General features: G+C 42.6%; 1 protein-coding gene across 2 annotated transcripts in view; it reads right to left on the reverse strand.

The window, feature by feature from the left end:
• Positions 1–18,842, reverse strand: part of abcc3 (ATP-binding cassette, sub-family C (CFTR/MRP), member 3) — a 59,833-nt gene that overhangs the window by 24,571 nt on the left and 16,420 nt on the right. For both annotated transcript variants that reach the window (XM_072373850.1, XM_072373851.1), the window contains exons 2-12: positions 18,640–18,816; positions 16,050–16,175; positions 13,458–13,595; positions 10,542–10,667; positions 10,266–10,327; positions 7,508–7,639; positions 5,114–5,368; positions 2,801–2,978; positions 2,507–2,668; positions 1,530–1,622; positions 929–1,132 (exon numbers count right to left, since the gene is read on the reverse strand). In XM_072373850.1, coding sequence (XP_072229951.1) covers positions 929–1,132; positions 1,530–1,622; positions 2,507–2,668; positions 2,801–2,978; positions 5,114–5,368; positions 7,508–7,639; positions 10,266–10,327; positions 10,542–10,667; positions 13,458–13,595; positions 16,050–16,175; positions 18,640–18,816 — 1,653 coding nt within the window. The remainder of the gene's footprint in view (positions 1–928; positions 1,133–1,529; positions 1,623–2,506; positions 2,669–2,800; positions 2,979–5,113; positions 5,369–7,507; positions 7,640–10,265; positions 10,328–10,541; positions 10,668–13,457; positions 13,596–16,049; positions 16,176–18,639; positions 18,817–18,842) is intronic.

The following is an 18,842-nucleotide window of genomic DNA, read 5'->3' on the forward strand; positions in this document are numbered from 1 at the left end:
CTAATCACAGCACAGCACCACTCCTGATAATGACGATAAAGAGGGAGAAGCTTTAAAAAAAAAAAAAATCACAATTTCTGATGCATTTAGCCGTCTGACAAAAGAAATAGAAGAATATGTGAATGAGAGCGGCTTCGTTGGGAATTCAGATGTATAAATACACGCCTGCACTTTACTGTCTTAGCAAAACGATGGAACTTGGAGCATGGAGCATGTGCAGGGCACCTAGACCCATTTTAGTCTATTTGAGCACATACATGCAGGAGGGATTCCATCCTCCCCTGCATTATTTAAGATTTCGGTTGGACTAACAAGCATGTAAATATGCTTACTGAGAGAGAATTAACAGACCTATTTGGGCTACTTTGAGCGCTTATGACTCACTCACAGCGCTGGCCAGTGTTATGTGGGCCATATGTGGCCCAAATGTTATGAACCGGGCCTGACTCAAGTTACAGCAAGTGTAACAAGTGTACGACTTAAAGAGTAGAAATAAGAAACAGTGGTAAACTGAGAGTGCTGTCAAGGAAATCAGATGTTACTACACCCGATTGAAGCACAAAAACAGCTGTTTGATCAGTCTAATGGGAGCACTTCGCAGCTTCAGCGTGTAGGAAAAATAAAATGTGAAAAATGGGACTTTGTATCTGCAAATATAAATGTTGCGAGTAGCCAAACAACCTACAGCAGGCAACGTTACTGAAATCTGACTTACAAAACTGACCTGAATCTTGTCTACCTTCTACAGCACACACACAAAGGAGCTCTTCATCACCTTGTTTTTAAAATAGCTTCCAATAAAGCTCCTTTGTAAAATCTGGGCTATATCTGAACACATGTCGTATTGTATTTATAGCTGGAAAACATGACTTGAGAGCTTATGAAAGCTGTCTCGACAGTCCCTTCCAGACACGAGGACCGAGCTTACAAGGAAGGGGGCGCTGGTCCAGGCCATGGTGGACAGCGCGCCCAGGTAGGCTGTCTTGCGCAGCACGTTGAGCTCCTTCTGCCGGATGGCCAGAACCTTTTCTTTAAAAGACTTCTCCCAGGCGTACAGCTTGAGGACTTTGATGCCGTTCAGGATCTCATTCATCAGCTTGATACGATCGTCTTTGTGCTTCATCTGCTCCACCTGAGGATGATGGGAGCAAATTCATACACTTCAAACCACAAATTATGTATTTCACATTGTCTAGAATCTAAGAAAAGATCCCAGTTGTCTGTTGAGCTTCCAGCTGTGTGTGGCTCCATATGAGTTCCTCTGCTGCAGCTCATTCTCCTGTCTTCTATTTAGAATTGCACAACTCTAACAACTGAGCAGTGGTTATCAAATTGTTCAAAAGTTTAAAATATTCTGATATTTAATGCCACGAATAGGCAAGCAATCTTGCATTCATTCCTCTGAGACAATTCATTACATTTCAAACTGAAACACACAGGAAGCAAACTGATGAGCTGAAAATAATTCCTCCAAATAAACAGGAAACAATTCAAATGGGTTTGCATTTGGCACTTTTGACTGTTCATACCTGGTAGCCTCGCGTCTTCATGGCAATGACAGCATTAAAAGGGATGAGCATGACCATGACAGCCACTCCAGCGAGCACAGACGGGCCGAGGTTCTGTAAATTACAGCACCGTTAGCCAGTCAATCATCGGAGAAAATTCAAGATTAAGCAGAACTCCAAAGAGCTCGATAAACGCAGCGGGTTTCTTCAAGTTCACCAACATCCAAACAAATGCTCTGCAGCAATGAACAATGGCTAAAATAAATGTAACTTCATGTCGTTGCTAACTAACAGAAATTACACTGTCTGTACAAGACACCTCAAATCACCCCGTATGAGGAAAAGAGTCCATTTCAATTCAAGATTCATTTGTTGTCCTTATACAAAATATGGCGAGGAGAGAAATAAGTCCATGATGACAAATTTATAGACATTACTGACGCAGTCCAAGCTATTAATGTAATATCATTCCAGAAGGAAATCTGTGTGCTGGGCACTTTTCAAACTCTCAGTTCACTCTTTCACTGGCCTGAAATCACAATCATTTCCCCCTTTTTTCTGTGTGTTTAGCTGTGATGCAATCAATGCTTTAAACTAAGCAAATGACTCATTAAGGGAGCGTCTGCTCCCACGCATGGATGATAATGGAAGTGGAAATCAGGCTTGTGCAAGTGCGTACAACTTCATGATGACTGACAGTTACAAAGGAAAAGAGAAGTGAATGTCTGGCTTTCCAAGTCTCGAGAAGGGATTCTGCTTCTGTGCATTCCCACAGTTCTACTCATGAGGCCTCAATGACCTATGCTCTGTGCCTTTGTATACTGCCAGGTAAAACAATGACTTTGGCCCTTTCTTGCAAAAGCTTCAGACAGAAAGAGAGAAACATCAGCACTAAAGGAAGGAAAACCATTACAAAGTTAAATTCCAGAGTGCCCTGAGTTCATGGACGATTTCATTTTGGTTTTCCCATTGTCGGTTATTGTGCGATTTGTATGTACCTGCCAGAGGAAATACAGTGCCAGCATGATCTGAAGAGGAGCAGACCACAACATGTTGAGGAAGGTGGTGAGGTCCATGAACCTTTGAGCGTCAACAGACATGAGATTCACTATTTCCCCCACTGTAGACGAACGCTTGGCAGCGTTAGTTATCGCCAAAGCCTGAAGAACAAACAACGAGGGGAAAACAACAGTTTATAACCTCGTTATAAATCTATTTCATGTGAACCTTTTGTCCTTCCGATGCTATGTCGTCTCTGTTAGAAAACAATGATGTGACTATTCAACGCATACCTTCCTGTAGATGGCTCCTATGAGAGCGGTGCGGACATTCATGCCAGTGACGAAACAGTACTGAAAGTGCCGGTGCAGGATGAGAGTTTGTAGTAAGGCTGTGAAGAACATGAGGAAGGCCAGCGTGTAACCCCACCAATCAGGAACACCCTTCTGTTTTGTGAACGAGATCAACATCCTAGAAAAGCAAAGAGAAGGAAAAGTCTCAGGGATCAAAGCAGACAGTTTGCTGTCGGTGTCACCTTCGTGACTTTAGCTGCCGTCAGGACAGTGTGCTCGAGGTAGCAATGCTATCCCATTAGTTGTAGACGGGAATGTGAGGTTTGAACTGCAAAAAGGATTTGATTTGGAACTGAATCAGAGCTTTTACTAAACCTCCTTTTTCCTTAACCTGGTCTTAAAATACCACTGCTGACCATCTACGCTGTCTGAGTTCATGAAAACCCAAGGACACAGAACCACCTTACGAAATAAATGCTGGCTTTTCAGAAGACAGCGTGACAAATCCAGAATTTACCACTCAGAGATTCTCATTTTTGCAGACAACCTTGTGGCCTCCCTGCAGTGACAAATTCAACACATTTTATACGCCGTCAGGAGATTCTAATCTCACCTCCTGCTCAGCTGGAACATGTCGATTCAGATCCAAATCAAAAATGCTACGTGTTTTCATCACTGCAGAGCTTAGAATGTCCTATGATGATCATCTGATGGTCCTGTGTCCAGTGGTGTTAAAGCGTTTGACCTCGAGGTCACTGATGTTCCTCCACGTTTTGGGGAAACTTAATCTGTGCAACACTTCCTTTTTTTTCTCCACTTTTTCAGTGTCCCTTTCACACAGCTGGCTGTCCTTTTATAAAGCTCTCATGGAAGTACGCTTTGCTGAATGCTAAAATGTAAAAACTTCAAGTAAAACTAACGGAACCAGATTTACAGTCTAAGCAGAGAGCCAGCTGGGTTTGTATGAGTCCCAGTGATGCTGCCTGACATGTGCATTTTACATGAGAGGGTGGAAGATTTACAGGCAGCTAAAAGATACACCATCTTAGGGCTGGAGGTTCCTCTCATTGTGCAGAAGATCAAAACATTTAGACTCAATCAATACTTGAGTTCAGCCATTTCCAACAGTATCAGTAGCAACAGTGCTGTCTCTGCCTCTTCCAGTGGACACGCAACCCCCCACAGCCCTGCTGCTACCAGGCAGCATCTCAGCCGTTCCCCCTCAGTGGCACATGGAGAGTAGCTGAAGTTCACAACACCAGGCTGCCTGGTGTGCCCAGCATGAAACTAATTGAACACTTTTAGTTTGGATTCTTATATTCTTTGTTTGGTTTGGTTTGAATTCATGGCAGTAATTTGTCTGAGAGGTTTTTTTTTTTTCCTGAGAGTCTTCAGAAGTAAGAAAATAATTCATCTTGTAAAGGAATAAGAAAATAAATGAGGAAATATGAAGACCAAACAGCGAAACACAAAAGAACAATTCATCTACTTTGCATTCGTTCATGTATAAATTTCCATTTTGGTCTTTCGATGAATAGCTTTATTTATTTATGGTATGTTAATTGTCACTGCTTTTGCCCCAGTCTGGTTCCAACCTGTTCCGTGTTGGAACAGCAGGTTTAAACCAGAGTTATCCTCTTCCATTTCATGACATACAGCTAGTATATCAGAGGATTATTTAACATATTGCTCCTTTCACCTCAACGGTAACACGAAATAAACACCATAGTCGCCGAGTCTTCCCTCTCATTACATCTACACAGAGCTGTGCAGTTTAACTGTGGTTAAAGGCTTACAGAGAAACACGAGGCATCTCTCCTAAAAGACCATGCAGTCACTGAAAACTTTTTTTAACAAAAATGAACCAGTTGTAAACCCATAGAAGTAAGATTGTCATTATAACATTTAATTCAAACTTAGATTTGAAGGCTCTTTTCTCTGAAGACTGACTGATATGATCAGTATTAACAGGGATTCTTGAGCCTTATTATAATAACAAAATACATACTGTGGTCAATCATTTCTGATCTCACTGATACCGAGAGATAAAGGCTCTCAAAGAACATTTTCCATCCTAACGTTTCCACCCTGGGCCATCAGAAGCATGAAGAGGAAACAAATTTACATGCGGAACAAGGACAGTACGCATATTAAGTAAAACAGAGCCACCGTGGTTTGGATAAAAAAAAACCAACATGCAAACACACACACAACATGCAAAAAAAATAGTTCTTTGTGACACTGGAACAATGGATGCTTGTTTGTGCTGCAGCAGAGACAGCACGCAGAAGCCAAGTGTAATCATGCGTTTACCTGAGCAGCTGAGGGTTGACGAAGGTAATGGCGTCCTGCAGGAGCTTGTAGGCCGAGCCAATCAGAAAGTAGGGTCCAAAGGCTTTGATAAGGGCGCGCAGAAAAGATGGCTGACGGGGAGCAACTTTCTGACTGGACAGCAGCACCTCTACTTCTTCTGGGCTGCTTTCACCGCCTCCCCCTCCTCCTGCGATGTGGTTGGTGGTTGAAGGTGGGGGCTTGGCGTACATCACCTGGCTGGACACACTCTGTTCACTGTGGATTGAGAAAGTTTGTGGAGGGGAAAAAAAAAGATATGAAATGGATATAGCAGTTTATGTTGTTTCCCATGTTGATAAAAAATACAAGATTAATAAAGTGGGTAGCATCTCAAATACTCTTGGAGCTACATCTCAGACTCTACGGGCCTCAGTTAACATGTTAAATGTTCAAGACAAAAAAAGTTAGAAAAAGCTGAACAACTATGGCTTGTTTGGAAGGGTCCCAGGAGAAAGCCTCTTCTCTCTAAAAAGAACATGGCAGCACAGCTTAGGTTTGTGAAGTTACATCTGAACAAACCACAAGACTTCTGGAACAATGTCCCGATTGAAATGCTGTGGCAGAACCTTAACAGAGCTGCGTATAAAAGAATGCACTCAAACCTCAGTTAACTGAGGCAACATTGTGTGAGGGAGTGGACCGCAATCCACAACGACGTGAGAGACTGCTAACAACATACAGAAGATGGTTACTTCTAGTGAATGCCGCTAAAGGTGGTCCTGCAAGCTGCTGATGGCGAGTACTCGAGTGTTTCTAAACACTGCTTCTGCTGTATGGCTGAGTTTTTGGTAAATAAATGCTGACATGGCATAATATGTAAGGTATTGTTGCTCATTTGAGGTTGTGTTTACCCCGAGTTCAGCCCTGGAACGTTAGAATTGAGTACAGTGTTTTTCCACTTTACTGTAGATTGAAGAATGCGTCCTCTGCCAATGCCTTCCTGTAATAATTAGAATCATATCTGGACTTGCACAGAGAAATGACGGGAACCCTCTTCCCCTGCTTCACCTATTCCCCAGGGTTCATGACATTCTGCTTGCTCTGAGTTCTGCCACATGAAACACATACTTCACTGGTTATTCATCACTCTGACACCACTGAACACCTACACTAGCAACGCAAACACAGTGACAACTAAACTTGTGTGAAATGCTAAATCACTTCCTGTGTTCTCCCTGCCAGCATGTTTATCTGGTTATGAGTCAGGAGCTCTTAGGAAACACCTCTGACAGCGAGACCTAATGCGGGCACTGATAAAACTTTTCAGTGAAAGACATTCTTTAGTGATGCCGGTTTAAGGCTGGTGAGTAGAGTTTGAGAAGGAAGCGGTGTTGAAACTGAACTCAACACCAAACAGGTTTCCAGACCACAACTGAAAGGACCCAATAAAGCTTTCCCATATCACTTTACAAGTTGCTCTCAGTTTAGAAAGCACAGTGAAACTCAACAAGAAGGCTGCGGCACGGACAGCGCACAGTCTGATGGAGGTCAGAGTTCAGCAAACTTGCCCAGCCTGTTTTTTTTTTGCTGAGGTGGCACTTAAATTCTGAAGAAAACCGGGTTTTCCCTTGTTCTCTTTCTTTACATTTGGAGGTTCCTCTCTGCTCTTTGAAGCACATCTTGTAATCCTGCTGCAAGTGTTACGCACAACATGCTCATGGTTACACTTGTACAAAGCGTAGGCGACGTACGCCTGAGTGAACACACACACATACACACACACACACACACACACAGGGAGAGCCCTGCCCTCTAAGATAACATCCTCTCCCTTCTATGGTCTGCCAAAGTCTTTTATAGTCTGAATCCAAAACATGAATTAGATTAGTTTTCTTTTTCTTCCTCTTTTAAACCAAAGAAGGGGAAAAAACTAACTGCAGATGTAAAGGAATCTGAGTTGTGAGAATAAATTCAACAAAATTGTTCTTTTCTGCAGTGAAGATAATTCGATTGGACTCTGAAAGAAACTGAAAGTGACAGATGTGCATAAATGTCTATCTGCAGAACACTTGGCACATAAAGGAAAATCTTTGCTCTCCCACTACAGAGTAAGTTCCTCTCAAAGTATCATATGGCAGTAATACACTTACAATAAGCCACCCTGGGCTGAAAAATATGGCAGCAGATCGATCTGATTATTGACCCGCTGGTGCTTTTTTAATGTATCCAGGTTACACAGAAATCCAGCTTCCGGATTTGACCAGATTTCTCCCAATAACCTGCTAAACATGGCGATTGTGACCATTTCACAGAGTTATACAGTAGTAGGCTTTCACATCAATAACAAGACAGATTGAAAACATTTCACCAACACATGAGAAATCAACATTTCCTCCACCATTTTTATGCCCGTACCTCTTGGCCTTGACCAGCTCCTTCTCCCACTCCTTGAGGAGTCTGGGCACCATCACCTTGGAGCTGTCGCGCTGGTTCAGAGACCACAGGTCTTTGGCCTCCAAGGGCATTTTGTAGCCTTTAATGGCCAAACTGAGACAGAGGGAAAGAAAGATGCAGCAGTTTAATTCAATCTGTTACATAAAGTAATTCAACGCTAACAAGCATAATCACTGTACACAAATGAAACAAGAGCCCCAATTGGTTCAGCATCATTAATTCTGTCCGCTGTGTGTTCCAGTCACTGACCAAATGATGACTCTAAAGCTTAAAATCCTTCATCTTACTGTTGTCCTCGTCTGCACAAAACACACCGAATTGGATTTCCCAGATTTGCTAATTGTCATTATGTACTTCTGGATTGGATTTCACCAGAACAGGCTTGTGTTTTCTGGCATAAAGAGAGGGAGAGACCGGCTAACAAGATGCTAATGTTCCATTAGAAGACAAACAACTTCCTCTTTGTTGCAGGAAAAAACACGATAAATAAGCGCTGATTTGACAGAGGAAGTGCCAATTACTTTACAGTAATTACTAAAGCATGTACAGTGCATCAGGTGTAAGGTAGAGAAGCTGCAGCCCACATCTGTCAACACAGATCCCGAAGCTGAGCGCCACGGTTTCTGTCGAAGTTAACGGGTTGGGTCTAACATCAGCTGCCGCGGTAGCAAATGCAATTTTCCTCCTCGATCACCCGTCTCCCCTTAAGCAACAACATTTCTGAAACCAATACTAACATGCCAAACTAAACTGGGTGTTTTAAGGCATTCAACTGTTTTGCGTGGGTAATTCACAATGAATGATTTACTACTTAGAACAACAGAGCACAGACACTGTTGCAGTCCCCATTATCTTTGTGAAGGTGGATACAGAAGAGCTGAAATACACTTTATTAAGTATTCATTCACCCATCAGAATACTTAAATTCAGGTGTTCACTTTCATGGCCACAGGTGTATACATTCATGCACCAAGGCATGCAGACTGCTTCTACAAACATTTGTGAAAGAATGGGTCGCTCTCAGGAGCTCAGTGACAGGATGCCACCTGTGCAGCAAGTCCAGTCGTGAAAAGTCCTCGCTACTAAATATTCCACAGTCAACTGTCAGTAGTATTATTACAGAGTGGAAGCGATTGGGAACGACAGCAACTCAGCCACAAAGTGCCAGGCCACGTAAAATGACAGAGCTCAAGAACAGTGCGTAGAGAACTTCGTGGAATGGGTTTCCATGGCCGAGCAGCTGCATCCAAGTCATACATCACAGAGTGTCGGATGCAGTGGTGTAAAACACGCCGCCTCTGGACTCTAGAGCAGTGGAGACGCGTTCTCTGGAGTGAAGAATCACGCCTCTCCATCTGGCAACCTGATGGACGAGTCTGGGTTTGGCGGTTGCCAGGACAACAGTACTTGTCTGACTGCATTGTGCCAAATGTAAAGTTTGGTGGAGGGGGGATTATGGTGTGGGGTTGGTTTTCATGAGCTGGGCTTGGCCCCTTAGTTCCAGTGAAAGGAACTTTGAGTGCTTCAGCATACCAAGAGATTTTGGACAATTTCATGCTCCCAACTTTGTGGAAATAGTTTGGGGATGGCCCCTTTTTGTTCCAACATGACTGCGCACCAGTGCACAAAGCAAGGTCCATAAAGACATGGATGAGCGAGTTTGGTCTAGAAGAAGTCCTGCACAGAGTCCTGACCTCAACCTGATAGAACACCTTTGGGATGAATTAGGGCGGAGACTGAGAACCAGGCCTTCTGTCCAACATCAGTGTCTGACCTCAGAAATGTGTTTCTGGAAGAATATTCAAAAATTCCCATAAACACACTCCTAAAGCTTGTGGAAAGCTTGCCCCGAAGAGTTGAAGCTGACTTAGAAATGATAATAAACCATATGGATTAAGAATGTGATGTCACTGAAGTACATATGGGTGTAAAGGCAGATGAGCCAATACTTTTGGCAATATAGTGTATGTTCGAAATATATGTGTGAACAGATTTGTGTTACGATTAGCTGCATTTATTTAGCACTTCTCTACTCTTGCTGACCGCTTTGACACTGCAGGCCACATTTACTGTTTATTGACACAATGCAGTCCCTCACCCCTTACCTCAGCCCAATAACACAACTCTTTTTAACTCGGGGATCTTCTTAAATGATTTAAATAGTCTAATGCATTTGATCTAATCAACTATCCATCATTCATAATACAATTATAATATAGATATTAAGTACACCCTTCTCCAACCAATCACCCTAACCCTTAACAGTGTTGTCTTTTAGCCCTAAACCAAAAGTCCTTCTTCATTATAGCTCTAACCATAACTCATGCACTGCCTCCCACTTATTGTCCCTTAACCATTACCAAATCCGTTACACAGCCCTAACTGTAAGACATCTGCTCTACACGGCCCTAAATCCAACCTCACTAACCAAAACCTCTTTTTTTCCCCCTCCCTTTGCAGCACTGTCACTTCAAATTATTCTGATTGAAAATATCATTGTTTTTAATCAAAAGTGACATTAAAACAGGGGCATTGTCAGAGATACGGATCGAATCAAATAGTATTATCAAATAGTCCCATCGGCATATTAATTTCTTTGAAGCTCTATATGTAATATAAAAATAACAAGCTGTGTAATTACTTTGGATTTGCTGAAGCAAATAAAAACACATCTGCAACAAAGTGCGTGTCTGTGGAAGCTGAGAGAGAGTGTGCTCACCTCGTGAACCACCAAAACGTCATGGTGGAGAGAAAACCCGCTGTGGTCTCAGGGCAGGGATTCTGGGAAGAAATGGAAAAGGGAGTTTAAACAAGGAAAAGGAGGACATAGTTCCAGGAACAACTGAATTCTTTGTGTGCGTGAGGAAATCCCCCCCCCCAGAGGATGCTCAGACTTTCACCTCCTCACAGTTTTAAATATACGCCAGCATGTGCACAACATGTTGAGATGTTTAGTGGCACACAAACGTGCTTGTGGACAGGTGGGGTGACTCACGGGGTCAGTGACAACGTTGGAGAAAAGAGGAGGTTTCTCATTAAAGCAGCAGAGGATCAGCTGACAGACGACCAGGCCAAAGTAGATGTAGAACGTGGTGAATCGCAGCTTGTCAGTGACTTCGCTCTGAAATGTAGAACAAGGTTAGTTTAGAGTTGGAGTGGGACCAATATTCAGCCCAGGAGTTTCCCGTCCAACACCAGCCTGCTTTTTTTCGATATGGAATAAAAAAATAACAGTTCGGCTGTGCGGGTATGACAGTTAACAGTAACTCCACCAGCGACACCAGTGCATATAGGAGATCTGCTGCTCAAACAAACAGGCTTTTCTACGATGGTTTATGTGTGACAGATCACGCAGGTTCAACTCGGGACAGACAGCTTCTCGGTCATACGATTGGTTGACTGAAAAGTAGCAGCAGCTTGACCAGCAGCACCTTTCTGTAAAGTTCAGATCTTTTTTTTTTACCATCGAGCGCCCACATATGATCTTTGTTCACTGGGAACAAAGAGGAAAAAAGGTGGACAACTGTCCTTGTCTCCATACACAACCACAGGACAGAATCGATTCATCAAGTGAGGTGTGACTGTGCAGCGATGGGTGGTGACAGATGATAGGCCTCATCGAGTTTTTTTTCAAGTTTCCCTTTTATGTCACAGACTAAAAGAGCTGACAAGTCATCAAGCTGGTGGCAAATCTGCACCGTGTCGGACGATGAATCGGGCACTTTTTTTTAATTTTTTAAACAAATGACATGCCAGCTATCTCTTATGGTTAATCTCTGTTGTCACCGTCTTCTTCCTCTTTTGCTTCTGGGTTAGTTTTTTTTTTCTGGTCTTGTTTTGTTTGTTTTTTCATTGAAATGAAACAAGGTTAGAGGAATTTAGAGATTTTTGGTGGCCAATACCAGTTTATTCTGAAGATGTACTATAAATATTCATAATGGTCATCAGCACGGAGCTGCCAAAGAGATTTGGCTGGAAACAAATGTGTTTTCATGCTGCATATGCAAAACATGCTAACTCCAACGTCCACCGGTTCATTTGAATCCTCAGTCAACACTCCCAGCGCTCACAGAAGGGAAGTCATTCACTGTTCTACTGTGAAAAGATGCACCACCTTTGACTGTATAAATCATAATACTTCTCCCAATCATATTTGCACTCCGGCTAATCTCCTGGATCAGCCCGATTACAGCAGCACAAGCTGAACCGAGCACATGGCAAGTAATGAACTTTGAGGAATAATACCAAATTCCATCCATCATGTCTAACAAAGGGACAGCAACACAAAAGCAGCTAATCTGTGACAGCAGTCAGACGCACCTTTCGCAATCTGCTGCCAACTGACACGGAGGACGTGAACAAAGACCTCCCACAGGTGGGGGTTAATGTACCTGCATGGGGATGACTTGCGTTTTTTGTACATATGTCTGATCCGGTGCAAGTGCGTGGTCATGGGGGAAGGCTTTAGCTATAAATCAGATTATCCTCCACATGTCAAAACGAGAACATTAACCAATTTGAACATGTTAATAGGGGTTCAACTTTACTTTGATTTCAGATTATAATCCATACACAATTGTAACACACACTGTTAATAATCAAAGCTGCATTAACTGAAATATTTGGCAACAACACAACATTAACTTTGTGTTGAGAAGTATCTCTAATATCAACTTTCTTTTGGATCTGTCTGCTGGCTGCAGCTGGACAGCGAAAGTGAACCGTAAACCTTAAAGTTAACGGTCTAAAACTTACTGCAAAATGCCTCCAATGACTGCTGCAGGCTCCGTTCCTTTAATCATCTGTAATTATCCCAACCATTACAACCCCAAATCAGGAAAGATGGGAGGGTAAATGGTGAATGATGAACAATACTTCAAAGTGATTCTTACTCTGACTTTTACTACATAGAAGCCAACATGAGCTCGAGATATGTCGTGTTTTTTTTGTTCCCCCCCCCCATGTCAACTAAACTCAGTTTACAGCCTTTACTGCTGCACACTCTGAGATGTGCAGGACTGGGCCAAAATTACACCTTCATGGCTTCACTGCTTGGGTTCCTCAACATCTTTTGAGTTCAGTGTGAAAAAAGGTTTGAAATGCAAAGGCGGATGTTTATCAACAAATTAAGAGAGGTTAATGAGACGAAACATGAAATGTCTTCAAACTGTCTGCAGTGAACGACAGTCAGAGCATGCATGAGAATCTCTGCGTTTCCCAAGAAATGAGTGAAAGTCTGAAGAAATATTTGATAACCTGTTCTGTGTAAAAACAACACTTTTTCACCTTTTGAAGTAGAAGGGTTTACTGGGTCAATAATCACTTTTCTCCCAAAAGAAGGAATTTATTTGGGAGACTTGTAATTCCAAAAGATTAGAGGCCTACAGTTCTGAGCCAGAAATCTCAGCACTTAACCCGTTAATCACCTGCAGGCTTCTAATTCATATTTAACATTTTCTAGCCATTTCAAATGCTGATCTGTGGGTGTGTCTTTTCTCTCCAGCTTGACACCACAGGCAGTCTCGTCTTGTCCTGTCCTGTCTCGAGGCCGGCAGGGTGAGCCGAGATAAGTGTGTCAGGAACAACAGACCTACTATTCCCTCTCTGCTCTGCTCAGCGAGCCGACCCCTCCAGAGCATCTACTCACAGTAAACTCCAACCAACTCCTAAGAAAACAAGGCAGGGAAAGAAGACAGGCAACACTGACTGATCAAGTGTCCTTAAATGCCAAGAACACTCAGCGGTGCAGGAGGCAGAGGAGTGAGCATGTGGCAAAGAACTAGAGAGACGATGACATAAAGTACGAGGAGATGAAGAGACGAGGATCTGAGGGAGGCTGTGAGGATGGACGGGCAGCAGGAGAGGATGGCTGATATGTAAAGGGCATCTAAGGGCTACGATGTGTTCTCACCTCGCTGGAGGCCTTTAGGATCTTGGAGCGGAAAGGCACGATGGCACACAGCACAGACAGGAACCAGAAGATGAAGAGGACCCCCGAGGACTGAACCCCGCGTAACCTCTCGAACTGGATCAGAAATGTGGCCAACAGCTGAAAGGGAGAGGAGGGGGATATTAACAAGGAGAGAGGAAAGGGGAATGGGGATGGAGGGAGGGAGGGAGGGAGGGGGCAGAGAGAGAGAAACTAAGTTAGATTAGCCAGGACAGATCGACTGAGGGCATGTAAGGTAAGCCACGCTCTCACAGGGTCAGTCTTTCATTGGGTCAGACGTGCTTCTACATAAGTTTTATGGATTTGCTGGAGCAAAAAGCAACATTCGATGGCTTAAACACACACACACTCTTCCAAAAGTGAGCAAAAAAAAAATAATCAAAGCAACACAGAAACTGAAACATGTTATGAATACAAAGTGTCATTGAAAAGAAAAAAAAAGGTGTTTTTCAGATTTTTTTTAACCTTTATCTGAAAGTTTAAGGACAGCCCCAAACAGCTGGCTTCAGCAGCCCAGCTGTGTGGATGGCAGCCAAAGTTCTATGAACTGCAAGAGTATATTCTCAGTATTTAAACTTTACTTTCATTTCATTATGACTTCATTCTAGGGAACTGGGGAAAAAATGAATAATTCCCCCTCTTTTTCTCCTCAGTGACCCCAACGTTCTGAAATTCCTTTTTGGAAGGATCATGTTTTTTCCCCTCACAAAGGTAATGTGAGGGATTTCAAATGTGTCATTTAGTCGTGTGCCGATGTTAACAAACCCGTGTGAGCTGCAGTAGGATCAGAATTCAAAGGGAGTTGTTCCATTTTAGGGAAAATTTGTGATTCAAAGCAGGTCTGCAGTTCTCGAGGTCTCAGAAGCTTTGATCTGGAAGATTCTCTCATGCTTTCAAACACTTTAAAGAGCCACCGTACATCTCCCCATCAGTTTTATGGTCTTACATGCTGCCACTGTGTGACCTTTTTTCCATTTTCCAGCTTTTGATTTGGATAACAGTCCAGTCTGCACATCTGCGTTTAGACTGTAACATGTTGTTTTATTTCATATCATCCTTTTCAATTCCCACTAAGAGAGTCAGTGCATAAAAATAAGCAGTTATACAGTTGCAAGTGGTTTCAGAGTGTGCTCCTGCTCATTAACTCCATGCAAAAAAGGGAAAAAGCTTGATGTAAGGAAATTCAATTCTAATGAAATTGGACTTACTGACGATTAAAAAAAATCTGAAAGCTGATTAGTGAATAACAACCTCATCAGTACATGCTGCCTTTTAATAATCAGGTGAATGTTCTAATATCCCCCTACACGGTCCTTATTTATCAGCTGTACTTACGCACAGATGTGTGCGTAATGAGCGCGTAAGAACATTCCCACGAAATGTGTGGAATTCACCAAGTTGTACTAATACTTCGGAATGTGTGTAAACACAAGCAGAGCTCTGACTGCACGGATCCCCGTGTTGGAACAGGGAAACCGGTGTCACAGCATGCGCTCTCAACATCCATGTGCATTCTTTCATTTCCTCACATGAATATTCATGTTTACTTAGAAACAGTATGTGGGTAATTGAAGGCGTTTCTGAACGCAAGCATGGGCGTCATCGACCGCCGATTACCTGCTAATGCGCGTACGGCTCAATGTCGGATGAAAACAGGCTTTTTTTCTGTACTTCCAGAACAGACAGAATTTAAAACTGTTTTTCTACCAAAGGCTGACAAATGAGGCCCAAACACAAGCACCACCGCAGCACTGAGGCTCTCCTTTCTGGTGTTTGCTGTAGTTTATGCGATAGCCACGGCCACATGTGGACCCAAGATAAAAAAGAACCGACACACTGACAGCAGCAGCACAGACACACGTGCACCCAACAGAGCAGAGGACTGAGCAACGGGAACTTCTCAGTCATTTGCCGAGCATGACAAGCGGAACATCTGGTCTATCTAAAAACAACAACACTCTGCTTCAACCAAAACATTCAGCAGTTTGGGTTTTTTATACTTTGGTATAAAAGGCTTTTATGTTATGTGATGTGCTTCAAGTGCTTAAACTCATTAAGATTTTGGTTTTATGGGGTTTAACTTTAGGATGACTGGAACATCTGAGAGGCTGTGCTCTGCACTCTGTTTCCCTTTTCTTCTGCAGAAGCTCTTCCTATGACTGACCGTGACTGATTATCTGATGGGAGGACGAGCTTTGTTGTTGAAGGGACAGGGGAAACTAAGGGGAAACTAAGGTGGCTCCGCTGAGGCCGGACTGAGCGCTGACAAAACAGGATGAGTTTATGCAACACAGGAATAAAACCTTGTCATTGGAAAGCCGCAGTCAGCTGACATGCTTGCACTCAAAGCAACGGAGGAAGTCGTGGCAGGAACTATTCGCAGCATTTTTACAGCCGACCTTTGTCGTTTATTTCTGGATTCTCAGACAGCGTGTGCCTGCCGTGAGCTCTGCGACAGTTTGTATTTGCATATGTGAAAAAGAAAGAAAAAAGATTTGCATAATCACACAGCAGTCTTGTCAATGGTGCTTTCAGAAGGTGCTCGTTCCTCACCATGGTCATGCCGAGCACCAGCGGGGTGATGAAGTAGATGGGCGGCTGGCTGTGACCATGCCGCAGCTCGTGGAACGTGTAGAAGAGGTCTGTCCAACACACGATCCACAGGAACAAGCCAAACGCCTGAGAGGAAGAGGAGGGAGAACAGAGAGCACAGACATGAGGCACTACCGACACATAGGAGGGAACTATGTAAACCGGTCGGCTCAGTGCAGTAATAACAATCTTTATATAAGCTGTAGTGTGATACTATCATTCAGATTTATGAACTAATCTGCCTGCTTTCTAATTTAAGCATTAAAGCGCTGTTTTGTAATATATGTCTCATTTAAACCTCATTTCCATTTCACAAAATTAATTCTCAATTTGCAATTTGCTTAATGCAAGTCATCAGCTGGGGAGGATTAAGAGTGAAATCTAGTTGTAAAACAGATATTTTACACCTCCTTTAAAAAAACAAAAATAATGGACAATCTCCACAGTAGCTAATAAAATGAGCTAAAAATGAAATCTCATTATTTCTACTATTTAGAAACACAACATTGAACTTTTTCACTCATTCCCAATTCAATTCAATTCAAGAGTCAGTGAGAGAAATTCTATGTTAATCTATGATTGAAAGCTGTGACGTTCTGAGGTAAAACACATCAAACTCAATCCCCACCCTGCAGGAACACGTGAACACTGGTCAGCCTGAAGCAGAGCGGCAAGTACGTGTCGATTCTTCAGCTTTCAGCAAACTCATTGGCCTGATCGCCACAGAATTTAGGATCCTCAGAAGAATCAAGGAAACCACAGTCTGAGGGAACCTTTGAGTTCCTTTTACAAAAACTTAAAAGTATGTGATATTTTTGGTTAAAACTGGGCTTTTGCTCTACAATTCAAACAGATCTTAAAGGGGAACTCCGGTATTTTTAAACCTAGACCTTATTTCTGGCATGAAATATGTTTATCTACTCACCGAGAACAGTTTGGTGAAAGTCGGCGTCCTTCGGGAGCTATTTAGATAACTCGAGATCCATATAACGGAGTGAACGGGGCTTAGACGATGCAGCCTCTAAATGAGGCATTATCTGTCTTTATTTCACCAACACTTAAAGACGAATGAATGAACGAACGTGTGCTATAGCTCTGTTAGCTCATAGCTGCTGTTATGTGGCTACTTGCGGCTATAGGAGAGCTAACGGATTTGAGTTCAATATTACTCATTTACATTTGCAAACCTAATATTATAGACAATTAAAGTAATAAAATGGAGAGCTTCGTGCCGACATTGATATAGTTAACTAAACTGTTACCATAATCATCCCCTCCTTGTAAACACGGTCCTTAAGAGTCACTGGGAATGTGAAGTTGTCCCGGTTTGATCTTACTTTGGAAAACACCGTCTCAACATGAGTTATGGATATTTACTAACTTAAAGCTGCAGTGCAGAACATCTCCCTGTCCTCACAGTGAGAGTAATCGCACATTTCCTCTCCTCTTCCTCGCCTGCCCTCCCTCCCTTCTTCCTTCACACCTTAATACCCTCTGTCACTACCCTCCTCTGCTCCACTCATTTCTGGGTGGTGTAGAATGCCTCAGTGCCAGTGCCCCAGCACAGGAATGTCAACACAGACAACATCCCAAACATTACAACCACGAGGGTTGAAAAAAAAAGTCAAAAACAGAGAATGAATAAGTCAGAACAAATATATTTGTTTCATTTTCCTCTCTTTGGCATTTTGCTCAGTCAGGACTGGATTCCACATTCTAATGTTCACCTGAACATAAACTGTTCTAGATGGCAGCGGCTGTGTTAAAAACTATGGGGGAAAAACAAAGTGGTGTTCAATAACCGTAAAACTTCTCCAGGTGATTAATTCCATAAGGACTTTCAGACTTTTCTGTCTGCATTATCTGACTGAATATGCACCGATCTGCATGGAGTGACTGCATAGTTCGATGATATCCACTAAAATACAGGAAGAAATTCAATGAAATGTATGAAAAATCCTTTTTAGAGTTGCGTTTCTCCCTGCTGCGTAGGAACATTTACACAACAGAGCCTTCAGAATACTGAACCATCACACTGAAGACGGTTTAACCTTCCTTCTGCTGTCAAAGGCTCATATTCATCTTCCAAGATTCATTCAGAAAGTTTTCTTAATCTTTCTCTTTGCTGTGCTCCTAAAGCCTTCTACTTGGAGGCGTTGGTTAAATTCTTTGTTTCCGATTGCGAGCTGCTTGGAGAACCACGGCTGAAGGCCGGTGGGACAAAGCTCGAGAAGTCAGAATATTTGAAAAGCTTTGAACTGTGCATCAACTGGCCTTTCTGAGTGTTGACTGAAGAAACTGGAATATTAACATGTCAACTCAGGCCTGAGACCTAAAAATTAACTAAAAGTCACTGTAAAACTGCACAAAATCAAAATAATACAATACAAATCTGACAAAAAAAAATCTCATTTTAAATAGATTCATAAAATCAGTTCATCTTCAACTAAATCAAACTAAACTACTCATGCTGCTTTGAACGTACATTTCATGATGGGAATGTTGTACCATGTAAAAATATAAACGAGCTGATGAATGAAACCCTTCTCACCGTTTTGAACCTGTTCAGAATGGACATCATGATGTATCCTTTGCTGTTCCTCTTGAGATAAAAACTGTAGATGGGGCTGACCACAAACAGGTAGATGCACGGCAGCCATGACAGCACGGAGAGCTGGAAACACTCTGGCAGGTCGGGCCGATCTGTGTGGAACGTCTGATTGGCTACCTGTAGAGGCACACAAGAAGAACCGC

The sequence above is a fragment of the Leuresthes tenuis genome, unplaced genomic scaffold (genome assembly GCF_036924035.1).
Source record: "Leuresthes tenuis unplaced genomic scaffold, fLeuTen1.0.hap1 SCAF_20, whole genome shotgun sequence".
Classification (NCBI taxonomy): Eukaryota; Metazoa; Chordata; class Actinopteri; order Atheriniformes; family Atherinopsidae; genus Leuresthes; species Leuresthes tenuis.